At 39.3% G+C, this 22,502-nt stretch overlaps 1 protein-coding gene across 12 annotated transcripts in view; it reads left to right on the top strand.

Annotated features, from left to right (window-relative positions):
* LOC139044917 (sodium/hydrogen exchanger 9B2-like) overlaps positions 1 to 22,502 on the top strand; it is a 59,709-nt gene that overhangs the window by 33,268 nt on the left and 3,939 nt on the right. For 5 of the 12 annotated variants that reach the window (XM_070506470.1, XM_070506469.1, XM_070506468.1 and 2 more), the window contains 6 exons: positions 1,917 to 2,059; positions 2,921 to 3,048; positions 4,746 to 4,921; positions 8,399 to 8,505; positions 10,581 to 10,730; positions 19,417 to 19,525. In XM_070506470.1, coding sequence (XP_070362571.1) covers positions 1,919 to 2,059; positions 2,921 to 3,048; positions 4,746 to 4,921; positions 8,399 to 8,505; positions 10,581 to 10,730; positions 19,417 to 19,525 — 811 coding nt within the window. In that variant the 5' untranslated portion in view covers positions 1,917 to 1,918. Of the gene's footprint in view, positions 1 to 1,916; positions 2,060 to 2,920; positions 3,049 to 4,745; positions 4,922 to 8,398; positions 8,506 to 10,580; positions 10,731 to 19,416; positions 19,526 to 20,104; positions 21,318 to 22,502 lie in introns of those variants that run through there. The other 7 variants (XR_011502404.1, XR_011502403.1, XM_070506472.1 and 4 more) reach the window with 5 other exon arrangements.

The following is a 22,502-nucleotide window of genomic DNA, read 5'->3' as shown; positions in this document are numbered from 1 at the left end:
AATGTAAGGTTAGTGCAGCATTTTTGGCTGGTAATTCATTAATATCTATAAAAATGATATACACTGTACCCTGGAGCCTAACATTTCCACTGCTAAGAATTATCCTATGGATATACTTGCACAAACCTACAAATATGTAAGCTCTATGTGGACAAGGCCCATGTTGGTGTAGCTCGCCTCTGCATTACCAGGGTAGAGTAAGGGTCTGGCATGCAGTTAATAAATACTGTGCTCATTTCAGCACTGTTTGTAATGAAAAGTCTGGAAAGTTCCTTCAAGTCCCTTACTTAGTCCAAAAATTATGGTACTTCCACACAACGAGAAACTATTCCAACTATTAAAAAAAACAAGGCAAATATATATGTGCATCATTGGGAATATGTCCACGATATATTGTTAAGTGGAAAAGAAACAGATTATACAATGGTATTTAAACATGCTCTCATTTGTGTCCAGTGCAAAAGAGCACACGTACACACACACAGAGAAGCATGCTTTAATAGGTAGAGAAACTTTCTGGAAGGGCACAGAAAACTCTGGACAGTGGAAACCTTTGGGGAATGAAGCTGGAAAGTTGCACTTGGGGTAGGACATGTACTGGTCACTTTACATTGTCTGTCATGGTTTAATTTTATCATGAGCAAATATATTATTATTCTTTTAAAAACAGCTATTGTAGGCTGGTTCTTACTTTCAAAAATTCTAGAAAGATCATGACTGCAGAATTCATAACTTCTTCTAGATTAAATGGCAGCAATGAGAAATGCCTGGAAGAGATGCTTCCTTGCCTAATGGTGTCTGGAACAAGTCACAAAAAGCTATACTTGTAATTCATCTCTATTCTCATAGCTTACATATAAAACAACCCAAAGTTAGTAAATTTATTTAGTCCTTTGAAGTGTGGTCCATATAAGGACGTGGTAAGAAAAGAGTCCTGCTGGAGAAGAACGGAGTGTGGACGGCTTGCAGTCTCTGAGGAGAAATCCTTCCCCTATCTGGGCATGTGGTATCAGGGAGGGCAGGATTCTCTGACAAACTACCCGGCTTCCTCAGGCACACTCAACTACTTGCAGTTCCCAGAATGTGTCACACTTTCCCTTCATACCTTGGAAGAAACTGTTATTTCTCCCAGAAACTTCTCAACTTCTCCAGCCCCTTCTTCATTCCCCTTCCCCTTCTTTGGCCCCTGCTGACTCACCCTTCCTTGTCTCAGCTTGTATAAGGCCTCCTCATGCTTCCATAAAATTGAGGTTGCCCCCATAGACTGAAAGCTTGTTGAGGGATAGTACTGAGCCTTTGTTCATTGCAATATCTCTAATACCTACTATAGTGTCGAAAGTACCGAAGGCATTTGATAAATGTTGAATGGCTGAAGGAAAGAAGAGCCACCAGCTGACATGACAGAACAATGTCTATTTCATGATAACTCACTTCTAAGCCTTTGCAAAGCAGGTTATATGTTTTTTATTAAATTATCTGGTTTGAAAATAGGTAAAATAGAGCCCATATAGGTATTGATATTTCAAGTAATCTGGCATGGTAAATAATTTTAGAATCTTTCTGCTGTTTGCATACAAAGAGATGACTGAATTGGGCCTTGTATTAAAACATTTTATATTCAGAATTTGATCATACTTTCTACCCAAATACTACATCCTGTTTCTCTCTTTCAGGTTCAATTATTAATGAATTATTAATTATTCTAATCTTTCATTTTTATCTGCATATTAAAGCCTTTTCTTAGCTCCTGTAATTTTTTTTTTCATTAAAAGTTTGACATAATTTCATCTAAGGACTAAGCATAAAAGAAGTGGTTCCTGGGATTATAATCCTGGGATAGTCTCTTCTACATCTAAAGTACTGAAAATATTTTCTGTATTTGAAAACTAAAGATTTGTTTGATTTCTCCATCCCAGGCATGCTGCTTGCTGGGTTTCTCATCAGAAATATCCCTGTCATCAATGATAACGTACAGATCAAGCAGAAGTGGTCTTCCGCTTTGAGAAGCATAGCACTATCTGTCATATTGGTTCGTGCTGGCCTTGGGCTTGATCCACAGGTATTGAAGTATAAATTTCTAATTATTGACTTGGAATTTTGTTCTTCCAATATTGCAAGTATTTAGAATGACTGAGCTTTAGGAAATGGATGTGGACACTTTGCACAGCATTCAGAACGACAGAATGAAATTTATTTCATACAGGACTGTCCCCAAAAGATGTTCCCATACTCTCTCTTGGAGAAAGGTGGAGTTACTGTCTATCTAGGGACAGCACCAAGAATAAAGGCTCCCCTTTTCTCTGACAGAGATACAGGCCGTAGTTATAAATAAGGGTTGTGAGAGAGAAGACATCATATTTTTGGTGTGGAAAGCCCTATACGAGTGTTTAGGACTAACTATGCTGGCTCAGAAAACTGCCTAGCATACAGAATGAGTCTCAAAGTGTGCTTTTTTCGTGTTTGCTTTTGAAAGCAGGAATGAATGTTCTTGAGGATTGCCTTTACATCCGGTTCATTCTGGGGCCACAAATTATACATATGGCCAACACCGAGACGGTTAGATCAGCTAGTGTGGAGGTTATGAGCACAGACTCTGAAAGCAGCCTGGCCGAGCTCAAACCAAGCTCCACCACTCACTAATTTCATGATCTTGGAGAACAGCTTTAACTTGTGCCTTTTTGGATGAGAAAATCTAAACAATGATGATAATATTATCCCCTGTGTCATAGGTTGCTATGAGGACTAATAAGCCAACTCTAAAACACTTAGAACACTGAAATGTTTGTTAAATAAAACTCATTACCTGGAAAATTCATGATGGATGATCCAGACAGTCTGAACACTGAAGAAAAAGCATTTAATGTCATTCTCTCTGTGTGTCTTTAGAGGGTTATTTCGTATGTCTATTTTTATATTTCAGGCCCTGAGGAAGCTGAAGGGTGTCTGTGTAAGATTAGCCATGGGTCCCTGTCTTGTGGAGGCATGCTCATCTGCTCTTCTTGCCCACTTCCTAATGGGTTTGCCGTGGCAATGGGGATTTATACTGGGGTAATGATTTTTCTTTGTCGTATGAAAATACACACGGACATTTAGGACTTTCTCTGACGCTATACAAGTGAATGCATAATATTTTCGTAAGGACATCAGAAAATACAATACAGATATTCCAGCATAATATTATGACTATTAATATACCAGCATATAAACATTATAACTTCAAAATATAGTGTATGTCTTTGTAGGTGCTAACTTTGACAGTTTTATAATAATTTAAACTATTGAGGAAGTAATAGACTTTTATTATGCCTGATTCCATGCCAGTGAGAGATGCCAGATCTCTCCTCAAAGTCCATACAAAGGATAACGAATGCTCAACGGTGATCCACACCTAGCACAGGCCTCCTCCTCCTTTCACCAGGCTCTTATGATTATCTGTTCTGCTGTATTTTCCTCCTGCTGTTAGTTCTTTCTTCTTCTTCTTCTTCTTCTTCTTTTTTTTTTTGGTGAGGAAGATTGGCCCTGAGCTAACATCTGTTCCCAAGCTTCCTCTTTTCTTTTTTTTTCTCCCCAAAGGCCCAGTATATAGTTGTATATCCTAGTTGTAAATCCTTCTAGTTCTTCTATGTGGGATGCCACCACAGCATGGCTTGATGAGCAGTATATAGGTCCACACCAGGATCTGAACCAGCAAACTCTGGGCCGCCGAAGCAGAGCACATGAACTTAACCACTATGCCACTGGGACAGCCCCCGGTTCCTACTTCTAAGATTTAAGAGCCATAAGAAGTAAATAAATATGAAAGTACTTGGTAAGAATTTGGTGTTGGGGCCAGCCCCACGGCTCATGTTGAGGTGGCATTGGCGTCCCATATAGCACAGCCTGAGGCACTCACAACTACAGTCTACAACTATGTACTGGGGGGCTTTGGGGAGAAAAAAGAAAAGATTGGCAACAGATGTTAGCACAGGTGCCAATCTTTAAAAAAAATAATAATAATTTGGTGCTGATAAGTAGGCAAGAAGTAAGAACTACTTACTTCTCACGGTTAACACTCTCGAGCTATACTGCCTAGATTCAAATCTCGGCTCTGACTTTCCAGTATGTGATCTTCGGCAAATTACCTAATCTCTTTGTGCCTCCATTTCCTCATTTGCAAAACAAAGATAATGATTGTAGCTACCTCATAGGGTGGTTGTGAGGATTAAATTAGTTAATATATGTGAAGTGCTTAAAATGGTGTTAGGTACATAGTGAGCTTCATAAATGCTTTCTGCTATCCTACTGCTGCCGTTATCAGTGTCACTGTTACTGTCACTATGGCCTTCCTCTTCTAATCTGTTGTCTGATTTTTACATGCCAGGTCCTGATAGAAGGCCTCGCATCACTGGATTCCAATCCAAAAAGTCCATGGCCGTGTTTTTCAAACCTCATGCCGTGGATGTTTTGTTTAGATAGAAGGCAGATTCCTGGGGCCTCACCCCATTAGGTCTCCCAGACCAGCCGTAAATACAGATTTCAGACAGGCTGCGTAGTCCCAACGCAAGTTGTCCATGGCCACGCTCAGAAGAAGTGTTCTGTAGAACTTGTAGCTGTGCGTGTGTTTCTGTTTGGGACCTCACTGCCTTTGAAAGACTGTAATTGTCTAAAGTGTAACCTCTGAAAGAGTGGAGGTTATTATAATTTCACTAATAATAGTAATAATGAAGAAGATGCTATCATAAATATTTAAAGTGCTGCCTGCTTAGTTTTGTCTTAGGTGCTGTGTCTCCAGCTGTGGTGGTGCCTTCAATGCTCCTTTTGCAGGAAGGGGGCTATGGTGTTGAAAAAGGTGTCCCGACCTTACTCATGGCTGCTGGCAGCTTTGATGACATTCTGGCCACCACTGGCTTCAACACGTGCTTGGGCATGGCCTTTTCCACAGGTAAACTGATCAGTTCATGTGTGCTGTTCTCTTATGCTCTAGCGACATAGATATGATGTTGTGAGTGTGGCATATTTCCTTGATAATTGATTAAGGCAAATTAAAATAGAAAAAGCAACTCCAAGAGTTAGTTCTATACCTAAGGAGAAACCAGTGGCTTCTTGTCTTTACTCCCTTCACCCTCTAAATATAAAATGCTCAAGTACTGTGGTAGGTGCGTGAGGGGGCTTCAAAAGAGCAAAGTCGAAAGAAGGAGAACAGCTTCTGCATGCAGCCACCCGGGAGGGTCAGCCTTCGAGACTGCGCACAGAGGGTGAGCAGGTGTTTCAGTGAGCACAAAGGACAAAGTAGTCCAAGTGGGAGGGACAGTTTCTGTTCTCTCGTCTTTAACATTTTAGGGGAAATAATTATTTTAATGTGTATCTTATTAATACTTAATAACTGTCTGATACAGACATATTTTGTTTTAAGTAGTAATAAAACAGGAACTTAAGGCATTTTTTCCCTACTGTTATTCAACACCTTTATTATCCTTTGGGACAGCACACATTTAAGTTCACTTTTTAATCTGTTTCCAAGACTGGAAGATAAGATTTGCAATTTCATATTATTGACAAAATGTAATTGTGGGCTAAGTTTAGCTTCAGATTATTTAGTGGGAACACACCTTAGAAAGTCTTGTGTTCTCAGTCTCTCTGCCCCATGGTTATCCTCCCATTTTATGACTATATTTGACGTATGCCAATTACCTAGTACTTCACCTCTTCCCACACCCTGAAGTTGCCTTACGTCTAGTCCCCACCGTGTATCACTGGTGAATTAATCTTCTCAAAGCATTGTTTTGATAGTCTTACTTTCTTGTTCAAGCACCAGCAAGGATTCTCTATTACCAATTAGGTCGAATCTACACCCTTGTCTCTATTTTAACTCTACTGTACCTGTCCAATCGTACATTCTCCCTGCTTCCTGGTATACACCTTTAAAACAATAGTTCTCAGCCTCAGCTGCACACTATAATTACCTGGGAACTTTTTAAAAATACTCATATGTGGGCCCTACCTTAGGCCACTTAAATCATAATCTTTGGGAATGGAAACCACAGCTTTAGAGCAACAGAGTTTGCATTAAAATCACACAGGAGCAGGGTAGGGAGGGCCGTGGGGAGCGGCTGCTGGGGTTTTCATAATCTGAGGGGTGGGGGTGGGGGTGGGGCTAGCCTGAAGAACCTTCCTACTTGACAATACTCTGTACCCTCTGCCCTGCCCTACTAAATGCAGTCCTTAGACCATCTGGATAGGAGCTACCTGGAGCCTCTTTAAAATGTGGATCCCAGGCCCGGCCAGACTTACTGCATCAGAATTTTCAGAGGTGGGGCCCAAGAAGTCTTTTTTTCTTTTAAACAATCTTACTATACGGGAGACTGAAAGTGGTTAGTTACTTTCTACACATTTATAGTAAATTATTTACTGTAATATCTTGCAACGTATACTATTATCACAGATAAATGTTTTTGACAGTCACACTATTACCTAATAGAGAGCTGTCCTAGCTAAATAAAACTACTACAGAGGTAATCATTTTTTTAAATACAAGAGATAATTGAAACTGTAGGGGAGGAAAAACCGTTTCCCACACCAGGTTCGTTGACTGGGGCCCTGTAATCAGACTGACAAGAGACAGACTAACAAGAGAAAAACAGTTTATTAACGTGTGCATTGTGCTTACACAAGACCTCAAAGATGAGTAAGTCAAAGGAGCGGTCAGAATTTGGGCTTGTTCAGCATTTTAGCAAAGAACAATAATTATGTGGAGAAGCACAAGATAAAGGAGCTTTGAGCTTCTAGAGGCAGCAAATTGTGGGAAAAGAAACATATGGGGACCTAACGGTAGATAAGGGCTTGTTTTAGCAAAGTTTGTGATGTGAATTCCTCTGGTGCTGTCTTGGGGCTGATAAGGGCCCATAAGTGTCCCAAGTTGTCTCAGTGATTAACTTCTGTCCTTCCTGGTAAAAAGGAGAGGGGACACCTTTATGAATGTATGTCCTGCTTTTGGGCAAATAGTGAGAGGGCAGAGAGCTTTTCTTATATCTGCTTCTTCTCAATTGCCTTCAACTCAGAATAATCCTTATGCCCCAGTGGCATATTTGGGGTGACATATTGTGTACTCTAAACCACAATGACAAAAACCCACAATAACTAGTTAGTACATTTTTTCTTAGAATAGTGTGTGAAGAAGGGCTTTATGTGTTGAACAACTTTTTTTTTTTTTTGAGGAAGATTAGCCCTGAGCTAACATCTGCTGCCAATCCCCTTTTTTGCTGAGGAAGGCTGGCCCTGAGCTAACATCCTTGCCCATCTTCCTCTACTTTATATGTGGGACGCCTACCACAGCATGGCTTGCCAAGTGGTGCCATGTCTGCACCCGGGATCCAAACTGCCAAACCCTAGCCGCCAAAGCGTAATGTGTGAACTTAACCATTGCACCACTGGGCCGGCCCCTTTGAGCAACTTTAATATAATTTTCTGCACAATGTGTTCACAAAGTTTTTTTAATTAAAGTTTCCTAAGTTCTGTATGATATGGGGGAAAATATTGGTTCTACTTACCTCTCTATTATTTCAAAGAAGCTGAGTAAGAAATAAAGATTCTTCTAAGAGCAATTTCAAAAATAATTTGTTTTCAGTTTGCTTTTAGAATAAACATTCAAGAAGGAATGAGTCCTTTACACTCATCATAGTAAGAAAAGATTCTTGATTTTAATTCTCAAATTAAGTTCCTGTATTCTATACATATCAAACCTACTAAAATCAGTGTACATTTGTTATTTTAAAATCAGGCTCGTAGGGCCAGCCCTGTGGGGTAATGGTTTAAGTTCGTGTGCTCTGCCTTAGTGGCCCAGGATTCGTGGGTTCAGATCCCAGGCACGGACATAGCGCTGCTCTTCAAGCCATGCTGTGGTGGTGTCCCACATAAAATAGAGGAAGACTGGCACAGATGTTAGCTCGGCGACAATCTTCCTCAAGTAAAAAGAGGAAGATTGGCAACGGATGTTAGGTCAGGGTCAACCTTCCTCACACACAAAAAAATCAGGCTATTAAATGGCTGTTTGAAAACTAGATCAGTCTACTCACCCAGCCTATGCATATCATACCAATTAGCTCTGAATCATGAATTTTATCTTTCATATTTTCTTAGGCCCTTTAGGTAAAGTTTTTTGAAGTAAATGTACAAAAAAGTGCACAAATCATAGTTTATGCCTATTTTGAAGTTTATCTCTAATAATGCATACCTTTCTTATAAGATAGGCCCATTTTATTAGACACTTTAAGTCACATATATTTAAGACTGTGGAGAGCAGGAAATATCTGTAAACTTTTCCTTCTGTGTAATCAGATGCTTTGTGTGATGATTGAAGTAAAGTCTTTGTATTTATGGATTTAGAGTTCTGACTGAAGATTTTTTTTTATGTGTGTCTAAGGTTCCACGGTTTTTAATGTCCTCAGAGGCATTTTGGAGGTAGTAATTGGTGTGGCAGCTGGGGCTCTTCTTGGATTTTTTATTCAGTACTTCCCAAGCAGTGACCAGGTAAAGGAAACCATCTGTGGGAAAGTCGTGCTCTAAAATGTCACGGGAAAACATTCTGGAACACTCCCTCAGAGCCATGTGAAGGACGTGATTTAGCAAATGACCCCCATTTTAAAACTGCTTGCTGCTCTGTCAGTGCTGTCTGTGAGGCTTAGGAAGACAGCTAAACCTTGAAGATGTTAATGCAGTCCTGGGATTTTCTTCTCCTATTTATATTCTGTACACTTCAGCTTGCACTGTAAAACAAATAACATGAATTCCAAACTAATAGGATATGCAAGTCTTATTTTTATTTTCATTTTTTTGAGGAAAGATTAGCCCTGAGCTAACATCTGCTGCCAATCCTCCTCTTTTTGCTGAGGAACACTGGCCCTGAGCTAACATCCGTACCCATCTTCCTCTACTTTATATGTGGGACGCCTGCCACAGCATGGCTGGACAAGCAGTGCATAGGTTGCACCTGGGATCCGAACTGGCCAACCATGGGCCGCCGAAGTGGAACGTGCGAGCTTAACCACTGCGCCACCCAGCCAGCCCCGCAAGTCTTATTTTTTTAATTAATTTATTTTTTATTTTTATTATTATTCATAATACTCAACTAAATCAAGATATAAAATGGTTCTTTGGGCCCACGGTTTTAGTGTCAAAATACCTTAGATTCTAATACTATCAAATAGATAGACCTTAACATTTCATTAAAATATAGTCTCTTTCTCACCGAGTAGATTGAAGTTCTTTACTGTACATAGTGATTCTTAATGAGAAACAAAGGCTTGTTTGTTTTCCTTTACCCTCTTTAGTCTCTTCTGATAGGTAAACATATAAAAACCTTTTCTTTTCTAAAAGAATTGGTGTTATTTTGAGATTTCAGAGCATTTTGAATGGAATTCAAATCTTAACTGAAGTAAAACTTTAATTAAGAAAATTAATGTTTGCATTATCAGAATGTATGTTGATTTGAATTTTTATTGTGCTGCAAAAAAACTCCAAGTAAAATAGTCTGTAAAAGATTTTATGAATGCATAAAAGAAAATTCAAGGATTTTCTAATTATGCAACAAAGTACAAAGAAAAATGATGGCTTACATTTTGTTGCTTACTGTGTATAAAATGACAGGTGAGTTGAGTAAAGTCCCGCTGTGCTCATCAGGGCAGCGACTATCTACATGCAGCTCCAGCAGACACAGGACATTTCCAGAGACAGTACAGACATAGAAATTTCCAGCATCACTGATCGTTCTGTTGGGAAGCGCTGATCTAGTGCAATCCACACAATAACCCATGAAGAGAATACCTTTAATATGACCATTTCACTGCTGAGGCTCAGGGAGAGATGACTTAAACAAGGTCACGTAGCTAGAACGCCGTAGAGCTGGGTATGAACTCAGTTCATCCACTGCCAGGGCCTGTGCGCTTCCAGTCGAACCCTTCTAAGGACCTGCTGCCTTCTAAAGCAATCAAGAAGTTTAAAGGCTGAACAGGGACAAGTAACGAAAGAGAGGAGCACATTGCTTAGATTTTAAAAATCAACACCACAGACTCCTCTCAGTCTACAGCCACCTAGAGTTTCTTGGTATTCAAAGATTTAGAAAGAAGAACTGGAGAGCATCACATTAAAGAGTAAATAGAGAACCTAAAAATAATAGAGATATCATATCTTTAAGCTTCACAAAAACCCCATGATGTAACTGCTTTCAAGGAGGAGGAAACAAAGCTTGGAGAGGCTAAGTAATATGGCAACTGCATAGCCAATGGTGGGAAAGAGCTTGCATTTTAACCCTAATTTGTCCACTTCCAAAGCCCACACACTCTTTTCTGCTGCTCCGTTCAGCCCTGCGGACTTCTGCGTCAATGACTTCAGAGGAGGCTCACTGAGGTTCCTGAACGGGGAAGCTGCATTTGTACACATGCTAACTCTACTTTTGTTAAGGAAAAGAAAGTAAATGTTATGTCATGCATTTATGTGCACAGATACAGACATTTTTATTTTCTACTAAGTCCTGAATATGGAAAAATCAATAATTAAAAATCAGTTCTATGAAATAATTGAGCTAATCCACGTTTTTTCTCCTCAAGGACAAACTTGTATGGAAGCGGGCGTGCCTTGTTTTGGGGCTGTCTGTGCTGTCGGTGTTCAGCAGTGTGTATCTTGGTTTCCCTGGGTCAGGAGGACTGTGTACGTTGCTCATGGCTTTCCTTGCAGGCATGGGATGGAGCAGTGAAAAGGTGAATTTCATTTTAAGTTCTTCTTCTCATGACTACTTTCTGATTAGATTAGTTTTTTTCCAGATACTTTCATAATATCAAGTTAATGAAATTAATCATAAGAGCTATTTTCTGTACATATACAAATGTATGCCCAAATGCACACATACACTTCCTTTTTTCCTGTTACATACCAATCTATAACTTGATGTTTTTACTTAAAATGTATCATGGTCATATTTCCATGATGCCTCCCTTATTCTTTGTAAGGGTTGCAGAGTATTGCATTGTATAGCTGTACTGTACTTTATTTAACCAGTTTCCTGCCTAAATTTAATTTAACAGACATTTAAATTGTTTCTAATTTTCTGCCAAGACAAAAAGTGCATCAATAAAATATCCTTGCATATACCACTAAGACACTATCAAGTCTAAGAAGCACCATTATTTTACATGCCACCAAGAGAGAAAAAGAATGCTGCCAATTAAACTATGACATCACTTCCTAATTTCAGAAATGAAAAAGTGTGTTTCTTAAAATCAACAAAATATAGCATATCTTTGAGTGTATCTATAGGATTAATTTCTAGAAATAGGATTTCTCTATGAAAGAGTATGCACATTGATACTTTTGATAGTATCAATTTGCCCTTTTTTAACGTATGCTTTTTAAAAATTTTTTGGTGAGGAAGATTGGCCCTGAGCTAACAGCTATTGCCAATCTTCCTCTTTTTTTCCTCCCCAAAGCCCCAGTACGTAGTTGTATATCCTAGTTGTAGGTCATTCTAGTTCTTCTATGTGGGACGCCGCCACAACATGGCCTGACAAGCGGTGTGTAGTAGGTCTGTGCCCAGGATCCAAACTGGTGAACCCAGGCCGCCAAAGCAGAGTGCACGAACTTAACCACTCAGCCATGCAGCCAGCCCCTTGAGTTGCCCTCTTAAACAGCAGTACCAATTTATATTCCCACCAACAGTTTGTGAAAGGATCTGTTTTTCTGATCTGTGTACTTTCAATCTTTAGATATTTTGCTAATCTGACAGGTGAAAAATGTTTCTCATTATTGATCTGATTTGTATTTCTTTACAAGTGGAGCTAATCATCTTGTCATATATTTACTAGCCAGTTTATTCAAAAGCCTGTGCCCATTTTTTACGATTGTCTGTTTTTCTTACTGACTTTCAAGATCATTAAAATTATTCATTTCCTTTATGTGTATTATGGAAATTAGCTGGTTGCCATTTATTTAATTTCAAGGTACATTTTTATGGATTTGAACTTGAGAGGATCATATACTATTCTGCTTCATGAAGAAATTAGATGTGGGTGACCTAAACTAAATACACATATATCATTTGGGAAAACCAAAGACAACTGTTGAAAATAATTCAGCTTAAAATAATACTACATGAAAAATATATGTTGATTATCAGTCCTGAGGTTGGGTGTGCAGTGCCCTGCAGGTGAGCGGTCTCTGCAGAGGTCTGTAGAGGCAGGGCTTCACTGTGGGCACATGGCACTCCGTTGGAGGCTTTCACTCTCGGGAGGCAAGACATGTGCAGTTGGGCATCCCTTTGCTGTAGAGGAGGGTGGATTGGTGGGGCTGCCTGGAGCCTTGTGTAGATAAGGGACTGAGGCCCCAGGAAAGCAGGCCGCAGTGGATTGGGCTTTGCAGGCAAGGAGCAAGGCTCTGCAGAGCCCTGCTGCAGGCACTGCATGGGCCCAGGGCTGCTGCGTCCTCCTGGGGAGGCTTGGCTGTAAGGCTTATTTCAGGTCTACTTTTTTTTCCTTAGCAGCACCCGTATTATTAAATTCTCCTTTGTGATTTCACGTAACTTAACATCTGACAAGAGGAAAGCTAAAACATAAACTTCCCAGTATAAATTGGGTCCTCTTATCATCCCTCATCTCTTGTAAACATTTGCTCTTGTCAAAATTTGCTTTTCCGTGGCTTCACTTTCCTTGCAGGCCGAGGCAGGTGATCACACATTGCTGTTCAGTCTCGGGTCTGATCTCAGCTCCCTGGCTCCTCGCTGAGTGCTCACTGCTGAGTGCCTTCCATCCTGCCTGGGCTGCTGACCAGCGCACTGCTTTCGGAGCACTCTGGCCCCCTTGTCCGGGACAGAGCTCGCAGTCTTCACTCCGTGAAGGCATGCCACTGTGTGTGCACTGTGACCCTTGTCGAGCATCTGGGAGCTTGCCTGACATTAGCATTTTACAAACTGTCCCTTCACTTTTGAATGGTAACCTTTTTTAGCATTTAAAAAAATAAATTACCAAAGAGAATATTGTTTAGAATAAAGTTTATTTGATTTCTGAGTATGAAAGCGGTATATGCTTATTGTAGAACTTTGAAAAATTTTTTAAAAGTCAGATAAAAGGAAAGAAAAAATGATTTGTAATTTCTCCACCTAAAGCCAACAGCTCTGTAAACTATTTTGGTTTATTTCCTTTCATTTATTCAACAGGAAAATTCTCAAATATGCTTGTAGTAAGTTTCTTCAAATTGAATTTTATAGGTAAATGCTTTCTGTTGTCACTTGTTTAAAAGTCTTCAAAAATTACAACCAACTCATTATATTATACTGTCATGGGTGAAAAGAGGGAAGAGAATTAATCAATTTTTATTGCCACTCCGTATGGCCCTGTGCTAGCCAGTGAGGGGATATTCTCATTTATTCTCATCAAAAAAACCTTTGAAAAAATATTACCATTTACATTTTATAGAGACTGTAAGTCAGAAGGACTTAAATAACATGTCCAAGGTCACAAAATTAGAAAGTGGCACTGGGATTTAACTCAGGTTTATCGACTCCAAAGTGACCAGAATATACCATCATTGTGCAGGGCACGTTTTTATGTTTCGACATCTATTCGAATAACATATAGCAAGTGTATTAAAAACATTATACTTCCAAACTTTGCAATTTCAGATTGTTTGTAAATTAATAAATGATAGGATAAAAAATAAACAGTGAAAAGGAACCATATCATTTGGAATAGAACATAAAAGAGTAGTTTTAGCAACAGACGTCGAGGGGAAGACGGGTGCCCACCGCAAGTGGACGTGAGCCACTCGCGCAGAAGACAAGGGAGGGGGCCCGGCCAGTTCCGGTTACACGATTCTTCAGAAAACGAGGATGTGAGTCATGTAGAAAAGACCGTTATAAACCAAACAAATCATCTGTTTTTCTGCATTTGCCATAACTTTGCCTGAATTGCCAGCAGCCTGGCTGATTACATAGAAGATCAATGTAATCCCAAAACCCGGAGAGAGAACTGACAGCTTTTTTTTTCATATTTACCTCTGGTTAATCTCCTATGTATGTCTCTTTACACACACACACACACACACACACACACACACGTGGATGCACCATAAGCTTTTTAAAACCAGTCTCTGCTATTTTAAATTATGCTGAAATCCAATATCGTTTCCTTAGGGCAGATTCTTAATGCTAAATTTTTTGGGTCAAATAACATGAACATTTTTAGGTTTTTGACACGTATTACCAAACTGGTTGCTTTCTAGAGTTGTATCCATTTACTTTTCCACCAGTAATATGTGAGGTACCTATATCATTACATCGTCATCAGCTTAGAATAATGTTTATCCAACTTTAGCACCACCTGGAAGTCTTGTTAAATTGGACTTGTGGACCCCACTCCCGAATTTCTGATTTAGTTAGACTACGGTGGGGCCTGAGAATGTGTACTTCTGATCAGTTACCAGGTGATGCTGATGCTGCTTCCCTGGGGACCACACTTTGTGAAACACTGCCTTAGAATATTATTGTTTTTAATTTTTATCCTTACTGATAGTCAAAAGTGGTATCTTTTTTTGTTTTATGCCTCCTTGCTTAACAATAAAATTGAATGCTTTTTCATATATTTAGCTATTTGTATTTTTTCTTTTTCTTTGATAGGTTTTTTGTCCATTATCTCCTAAAGTTGAATGTACTGATTATATATATGATATTAGCCCTTTGTGCCTTTTTTTATTGTTCATTTTTAACACACAAATATCTTATAGTTTCACGTGGTCCGATCTATCAATCTCTTATTATGACCTTTCCTCAGTTTATTTTTTCTTAAAGATTCCTTTCCTAGTGAAATCTTACCTATGTTATCTCATTTATTCTTTGCAATAACCTTGAGAGGTAGATACGAGACCCATTTTACAAATGAGGATACCAAGGCCTAGAGATAGTAGATAGAGTGCCTAAGGTCACCAAGCTAATAAGTGGCAGAGCCAGGATGAAAACACACTGTTTGAGTATATGAAAATGATTTCCTAAAGACAGGGTAAAAAAACCTTCATTGAATCACTTATATGGCAGACACTCTCCATATCTTTTCTAATTTAGTACTCAGGCAAGTCCCTACTTCTGGAGGCACCAAATCAATGAGTCCAGGTTTTGGACTGCTTTTCCTCCTTGTTCCATGGTGTAGCATAGGGTCTGAGCACTCAGACTTCCTGGATTAAGCTCAGCCCTACACCTGAGTAGCTGTATGCCCATGTACAAAGTATCTGACTTCTCAGTCTTCGATTTCCATATCTCTCAAGTGGGGAATGATAATAGCAACAACTTCGTAGAGTGGAGGATTAAGTGAAATAATCTATATAAGGCAAAGTGCTTAGTCAGAACACACTAATAATTTTTATGACTATCTCTGAGCAGCACAATGTAATAAAAAGAGCATAAAATTTAATCTATGGAAATTGGGATTCCAGTCCCAGAGATTCTACTGTCTAGATGTGTAATCCCAAGCAAGTCACTTACCTTCTCTAATACTCAGTTTCCTCAACTGTACACTGAGAAAAATAATAATAATCACTAAAGAATTATTGTGGCTATTATGTGGGAAAATGGAAATAAAACACTTGTAAACTCAGTGCTGTAGCTATATTGTTGTTGAATTATGCTTTGACAAGCTACAATATTTTATAAAATTTTGTTTGCGCCTGTAGTTTTCTGACATTATCTCATACTTTCCTGCTTGGTTTTCCTTGTAATCTTGCCATTATTGTATTCAAATGCACTCACTTTTTTAAGGCCTTTTTCATCTATATTTTTCATCTGTTTTCAAATGCAGTGCTTCTTCTGATGACTTTAACAGCTACAGGATGTTTTTCTTGATATATTTTCAATCTTCTGAATCTTGAAATCTTCTCTCTAAGAAGAGAAGTGTCAGCTTAAGTAGATATTTAACTCATGATGAAACTTCTGTTTCTCTTAACTTTCTCTTTTTGTCCATAATGGAAAGTGATTTCCATTGTTGAAGATTCTTACTAATGGTGCATACAGATAGGTAAAGTGGCCTTAACTTTCAGTGGACACCACAGTCTTCATTCCTCTGAACTCATGTCTTCTTTTGTACTTAGCCTATTTGATGACTCCTTTTTCTTTCTTTTTTTTTTCCTGAGGAAGATTCACCCTGAGCTAATATCCATTGCCAATCTTCTTCTTTTTATTTTTGCTTGGGGAAGATTGTCACTGAGCTAACATCTGCACCAGTCTTCCTCTACTTTGTATGTGGGTCACCACCACAGCATGGCTGATGAATGGTGTAGGTCCACGCCTGGGATCTGAACCTGCAAACCTGGGCCACCAAAGTGGAGTGTGCCAAACTTAACTACCACACCACGGGGCCAGCCCCTCTATTTTCTTTATAAACAGATTCATTTTAGTTTTGAAGTTACAAAAAAACCCACAAGAAGGTACATTGTGGCTCCTCTCTCATCTTTAAGTTTTACAATATATAGGGCCATGTCTGATATTAAATTAGTCTACAGTATTACAATCAAAAACCAAATCGTGGGGCCAGCCCTGGTGGTCTAGTGATTAAGTTCAGCATGCTCCGCTTTGGTGGTCTGGGTTCAGTTCCCAGGCGCAGATGTACACCACTTGTCTATCAGTGGCCATGCTGTGACAGCAGCTCACATACAAAATAGAGGAAGACTGGCAACTGATGTTGGCTCAGGGCGAATCTTCCTCAGCGAGAAAAAAAAAAAAAACCAAATTGTGGCCTTTGTCCAAGTTTAGAAATAAAAACAATTTGATAGAGAAAACTCAATATGCCTCTGCTTTCATTGGAGTTCTCAGTACATGAAATACTTTCGAGGACTTCTGTTAAGCCATTAGTCATGGCAACAGAAGGCTAAGTAACCTAAAATTAATGGAGTTGATTTTTGTTCTTTACAACTATGGATATCAGCTAAAGTCTGAACTTTAGCTATGATATACTCTAAAAACTAAATTAAAAAGTAAAATTTAAAGATATGTAGAAGGGTGGCATCTGGACCTTAGTTTGGCAGACGATTCACTGTCATTAAGTGATAAAGGATCTTGGACGTTATCTAATGTAAACCTCTCATTTTACAAATGAGGAAAATTAGGTGCTGAGAGGCGAGTGGCTTGCAGTTGGTGTGTGGCAGAATTTGAACCTCAGTCATGATCTGATTCCTTACGATGTGAAAACATAACTTTATAATGATATAGGAATAGAACTATATAAATAAATCAACCAACCCCTCATATACGGTGTCTTTAAACATTTATAAACTAAGAGGAAATAGAATCTTCACCTTAATAAACATACCAGAAATAACAAAAATTAAGAAAATAGGGAAACGAGGTAATCCTCCTTTGTCAAACTGCTGAGTACGTAAATGAAAGTATAGATCCTTAGATGTGTAAAAATGGTAAAAAAATGTTAAAATGTCGTTCAAAAACATAGATTCTTATTAGTTGATTGAAAAAATCTGTTAAATGTAAATTCTTAGACACTGTTAAGGGTACTGCTAAATTGCCCTACAAAAAAAGCATTATCAATTTGCTCTCCTACCAATTGCTGAGTTTCCTTACAGTCTTATAAATACTAGACATTATTAAAACTTTTTAGTGTTTTTTTCCAATATGATGGCTCCCCCCCCCAAAAAAATATATGGTATATCATTTTAATTTGTGTTTCTCTGATTACTGAGTTTTAGTATCTCATGTTTTTTGGCCCTTGTGTTTCTTCTGGTACAAATTACTTGTGCGTATGCCTTGCCCATTTTTCGATTAGGTTCTATGTCTGTTTCTTATTGATTGGATATTGCTCCTTATTCTGTTACACATAGTACAGATATTTTCCCCTGGTTTGTCACCTATCCTTTTTTATGGTTTCTTTTGCCACAAAATATTTTCGTTTTATTCTAGTCAATTATGTCAATCTTTTCCAAGGGTTTTTGTATTGTGTGTTATAAAGTTAGTACTTATATCAATTAGGGTCTTAGAAGGAATGAGAAACCATATAGTAACTGGAATAGGGAAAGCTTATTATTAACCATACTAGGGATTGTCTTGTAAGATGTAAAGAGGCCCCTAAAGAATATAGGAATAGCAGCTATAAACCCCTAGGGCTGAGATGCAGCATCCGCTTCCACCTCCCCACCCCACCCCACCTACTTCGGCACCCAGGGCTGAGAATCCAAGCCTTGTTAGAGCCTTGGTTCACTGGATGGCAGAGAAGTCACCATGGTACCCTGCCTGCAGAAGTTGCTGGAAATCTACCCTCTAAAGGTGTATGGGGTGGTATGTTGCCCAGGGCAGTTGGCTATGAAATCACCCGAGGAGGAGGCTGGGGGCAGCTGCTGACCGCTGAGTGCTGCTGGCCGCCATACACCCTAGGAGCCTGGCTCTGGAGAAGCCACCCGGGCTGCAGGACCCGGTGCGGAAGCATCCTGCTAGGAGGAGCCACCGAACCAGACGAGCGCCTTCCTCTTGGAGTAGCTCTTGGGCGCCCTCTAGTGGCAAAATTTAATATGGTCCAGCTAGCAAAGGGGAAAGACTTAAAAGGGTCCAGCTCCATCTTCTTTTTTTTTTTTTTTTTGAGATTTTATTTTTCCCAAGCCCCCCGGTACATAGTTGTGTGTTTTTAGTTGTGGGTCCTTCCAGTTGTGGCATGCGGGATGCCACCCCAGCATGGCTTGTTGAGCAGCGCCACGTCCACATCCAGAAATCGAACTGGCGAAACCCGCGGCCGCCAAAGCAGAGCGCGCGAACTTAACTACTCGGCCACTGGGCCAGCCCCTGGCTCCATCTTCTGCAGAGCAACAATTGAAAGGAGGATTTGGAGCCGAGGGGCAGTAAGTTAATAACTGGCACAGCACTTCACTATACCGGAATTTTATTTTTGTGCATGATTTGAGATAGTCATAAACAGTATTCTTTTATAATAAAATAAAATTGGAAACAACTTAAAGGTCTATTAATAAAGAAATGGTTGAATAAACTATGGTACTTCCATATCATACATTATTATGCAGCAATAAGGTGCATTTCTAGATATATGTATAAATATTACAAGATCTTTTAATCATATTGTTGAGTGAAAATTAACTATAAAGTAATACTAAGTATTATGGACACACACATCATGTATTCAGAAGTCGAAGTCCTCCTGAGATGACTTGATGAGATTCTTTATAGTTAACATCCTTTTGCAAACCAACACCAACGCACCTTATGTAATACCTTAACTGTTAGAAGTATCTTTATGCAATTTTTTGCTGTATTCTAGCTACCTTCTTATTTATAGATGCCACATAGATAAAGCCTATCTCAGGTCAAATTGACTCAGATTTCAAATTAGTAAAATTCTTAGATCTTCTAACTTCACATAATAAAAATCCCTGTATGTGTATGTGTGTTTCTTTTAGGCAGAGGTTGAAAAGATTACTGCAGTGGCCTGGGATATCTTCCAGCCCCTTCTCTTTGGACTGATTGGAGCAGAGGTATCTATTGCATCTCTCAGACCAGAAACTGTGGGTGAGAATTTCAAAGTAGTGTTTTTGCTAAAATCAACTTTTTATATTCAGTTGTAGTATCTGTAGTAGGTTTATATTTGGTGGTTCCCATTGTCACAATTATATAAAAAGTTAATACTGATCTTTTAAGCAGTTGGTTAGAAAAGAATGTTTGTCAATCTAAGACAGTAAATTTTATGCCTTCAATATTGTTGCTTGTAAAGAAAAGTGTCGCTCTTAACTACTATCAAGAAAATGCAGGCCTTAAAATTTTTTTCCAACGATAAGAATGTTCATCTAGGCTTGTCCTGATCAAGGGCCGGAATTTTAAAGATAATTAGGCAGTTCTATAATATGTATCCATGGGATAGAAATGTTTGTTCATTCATTCTTTTATTCATTCATACATTCAAAAGCCATCATATTAAAACTGTTGACTTTTAGTACCATACTCAAAAATTAATTTGTACACGTATACAGATGGTCCCCGACTGACGATGGTTTGACTTAGGATTTTTTGACTTTACCATGGTATGAAAGTGATATGCAGTCATTAGAAACCATACTTCGAATTTTGAATTTTGATCTTTTCCCCGGCTAGCGATATGCCATATGATCCTTTCTCGAGATGCTGGGCAGCCGCCAGTGAGCTGCAGCTCTAGTCACCACAGGATCATGAGGGCAAACGACCCATACACTTCTACCCTTTCTGTTTCTCAGTTTCAGTAAGTATTCAAGAAATTACATAAGATAGTGAACATTTTATTATCAAATAGGCTTTGTATTGGATGATTGCCTAACTGTAGGCTAATGTAAGTGTTCCTAGTACATTTAAGGTAGGCTAGGCTAAGGTATGATATTTGGTAGGTTAGGTGTATTAAATGCATTTTTTTCTTTTTCTTTCTTTCTTTCTTTCTTTTGGTGAGGAAGATTGGCCCTGAGCTAACATCTGTTGCCAATCTTCCTCTTTTTGCTTGAGGAAGATTGTCGCTGAGCTAACACCTGTGCCAGTCTTCTTCTAATTTGTATGTGGGATACCGCCACGGCATGACTTGAGAGCGGTGCTAGGTCCACACCTGGGATCCAAGCCTGGGAACCCTGGGCTGCTGAAGCGGCAGGTGCGAACTTAACCACTATGCCACCAGGCCAGCCCAAAGTGTATTTTTGACTTACAATATTTTGACTTAAAGTTGACTTTCAACTTATGATTGGTTTATCAGGATGTAACCCCATCGTACATCAAGAAAGACCTGTACTCATTATTTCCTTCTTTTCTTGCATCACAGTATTATTCCGTCCATACTAGGGATCCCATCCCTGCCACCTCCTTCTAGATCTCACACAGAGTCTCCCCTTTTTCTGACACATCTTCAGATATCCTTGTCACAGCTTTCTCTTCTGCAGAATTGAAACAGATTTTAATCTCTCCTATCTTAAAATAGTATCTTTCTATTCTGACGCATGTGACAACATAGATGAACCTGAGGACATTACACTGGGTAAGATAAGCCAGTTACAGAAAGACAAATCCCGCATGATCCCACTCCTGTGAGGCATCCAGAGGAGTCAAATTCATAAGGACAGAAAGGAGAGCGGTGGCTGCCAGGGTTTAGGCGGGGAAATGGGGACTTGCTGTTTAATGGGTGTAGAGTTTCAGCTTTGCAAGATGAAAATGTTCTGGAGATTGGTTGCACAAAAATGTGAGTGTTTAACTTAATGCTGCTGAACTGTACACTTAAAAATTGTTAAGATGGTAAATTTTACGTGTATTTTACCACAGTCAAAATTTGAATAAATATATATACATATATATATATATATCCCTTCTTCATTTCACTTCCCCCCTCACCTACCACTCTCTCTCTTCCTCTTTTCAAACTTTTCTAAAGAGGTAACTGTGTCCCCCTTTTCCATTTCAACTCTCATGCCCTCCCTCAGAACATTTCAGCCCAGCTTCTGCCCCATTCCACAACCAGCCCCGCCCTCACCACGGTCGTATTGCTGGATACACGAAATACGTGTTAGTCTTGACTTGACTTGATCTCTCAGCAGCATTGGACGCTATTGACCTCTTTACAACACTTTTTACGTTGAATTTTTACATTTTCCAGTGCCCTCTGAGTCTTCCTTTACACTATATATGGCTTAAGTGCTGCTCTTCCTCCAAGTTCTTTCAAAAGATTTCTACACTTCACGCTGGGTATCATTTCTCTGAGCTCAGCTACACTCAGTGGCTTCGATTATAAACTATGTAATTGCAAAATCTTTATCTCGAATTCAACATAGCCAGTTGCTGCTTGGACATCACCACTTGTAAATCCCACAAAACTTGAGGCTCAGTGTGTCCAAGGCTTCCTCATCATCCTCCCCAGACTGCTCCCTCCTGGGAATGGGATCGTCCCTTTTGTATCTTGTACTTAAGGCAACAAATACTTTTGAAAATCTACCACGCTGGGAAAAATGCCCTCCAATAAAGAGCCACAGAACCTTTTCATAAAGAAACCATGTTGCAGATTCACAATAGAGCATCAAGCAATGTCTGTCTGGTGTTTTACCAGCCTCTTGAACTTGAGAAAGTTATTTATCCTTTCTGATCTTCATTTTTTTTCAACTGTAAAGTGAGAATAATTACTCCACAGGTTGTAAAGATTAAGTAAAGAGATGCATTTAAAGCTTAATACAGAACCTAGCACAGAGCAAGCACTCAACAAATGTTACTTTTTCAAAAACCACCCTATTACCTAGTACTCACCTTAGCTTTGCCTTTCTCAGGTCCGGTAGCTTGCCTTGCCCTAGTCACAATCTCTTATTTTGCAAATCAGAATGAACTTACCTTTATCAGCAAAGGATTCTGAAGGACTGAACGAAGTAGCTGTACACATCAGCCAGGGTGATGGGCAGTCAGTGCACACACCAGTATGGGGAAACAGGTGTAGAAGCCAGTGTCTATTCTGACTGGTCAGTGCCCAGCCAGCTCTCTTCTGACTGCCTGATTGCCT

Source organism: Equus asinus, chromosome 3 (genome assembly GCF_041296235.1).
Source record: "Equus asinus isolate D_3611 breed Donkey chromosome 3, EquAss-T2T_v2, whole genome shotgun sequence".
Taxonomy (NCBI): domain Eukaryota; kingdom Metazoa; phylum Chordata; class Mammalia; order Perissodactyla; family Equidae; genus Equus; species Equus asinus.
Note: the sequence above shows the minus strand (reverse complement) of the source record. Positions and strands in the feature narration are given on the sequence as shown.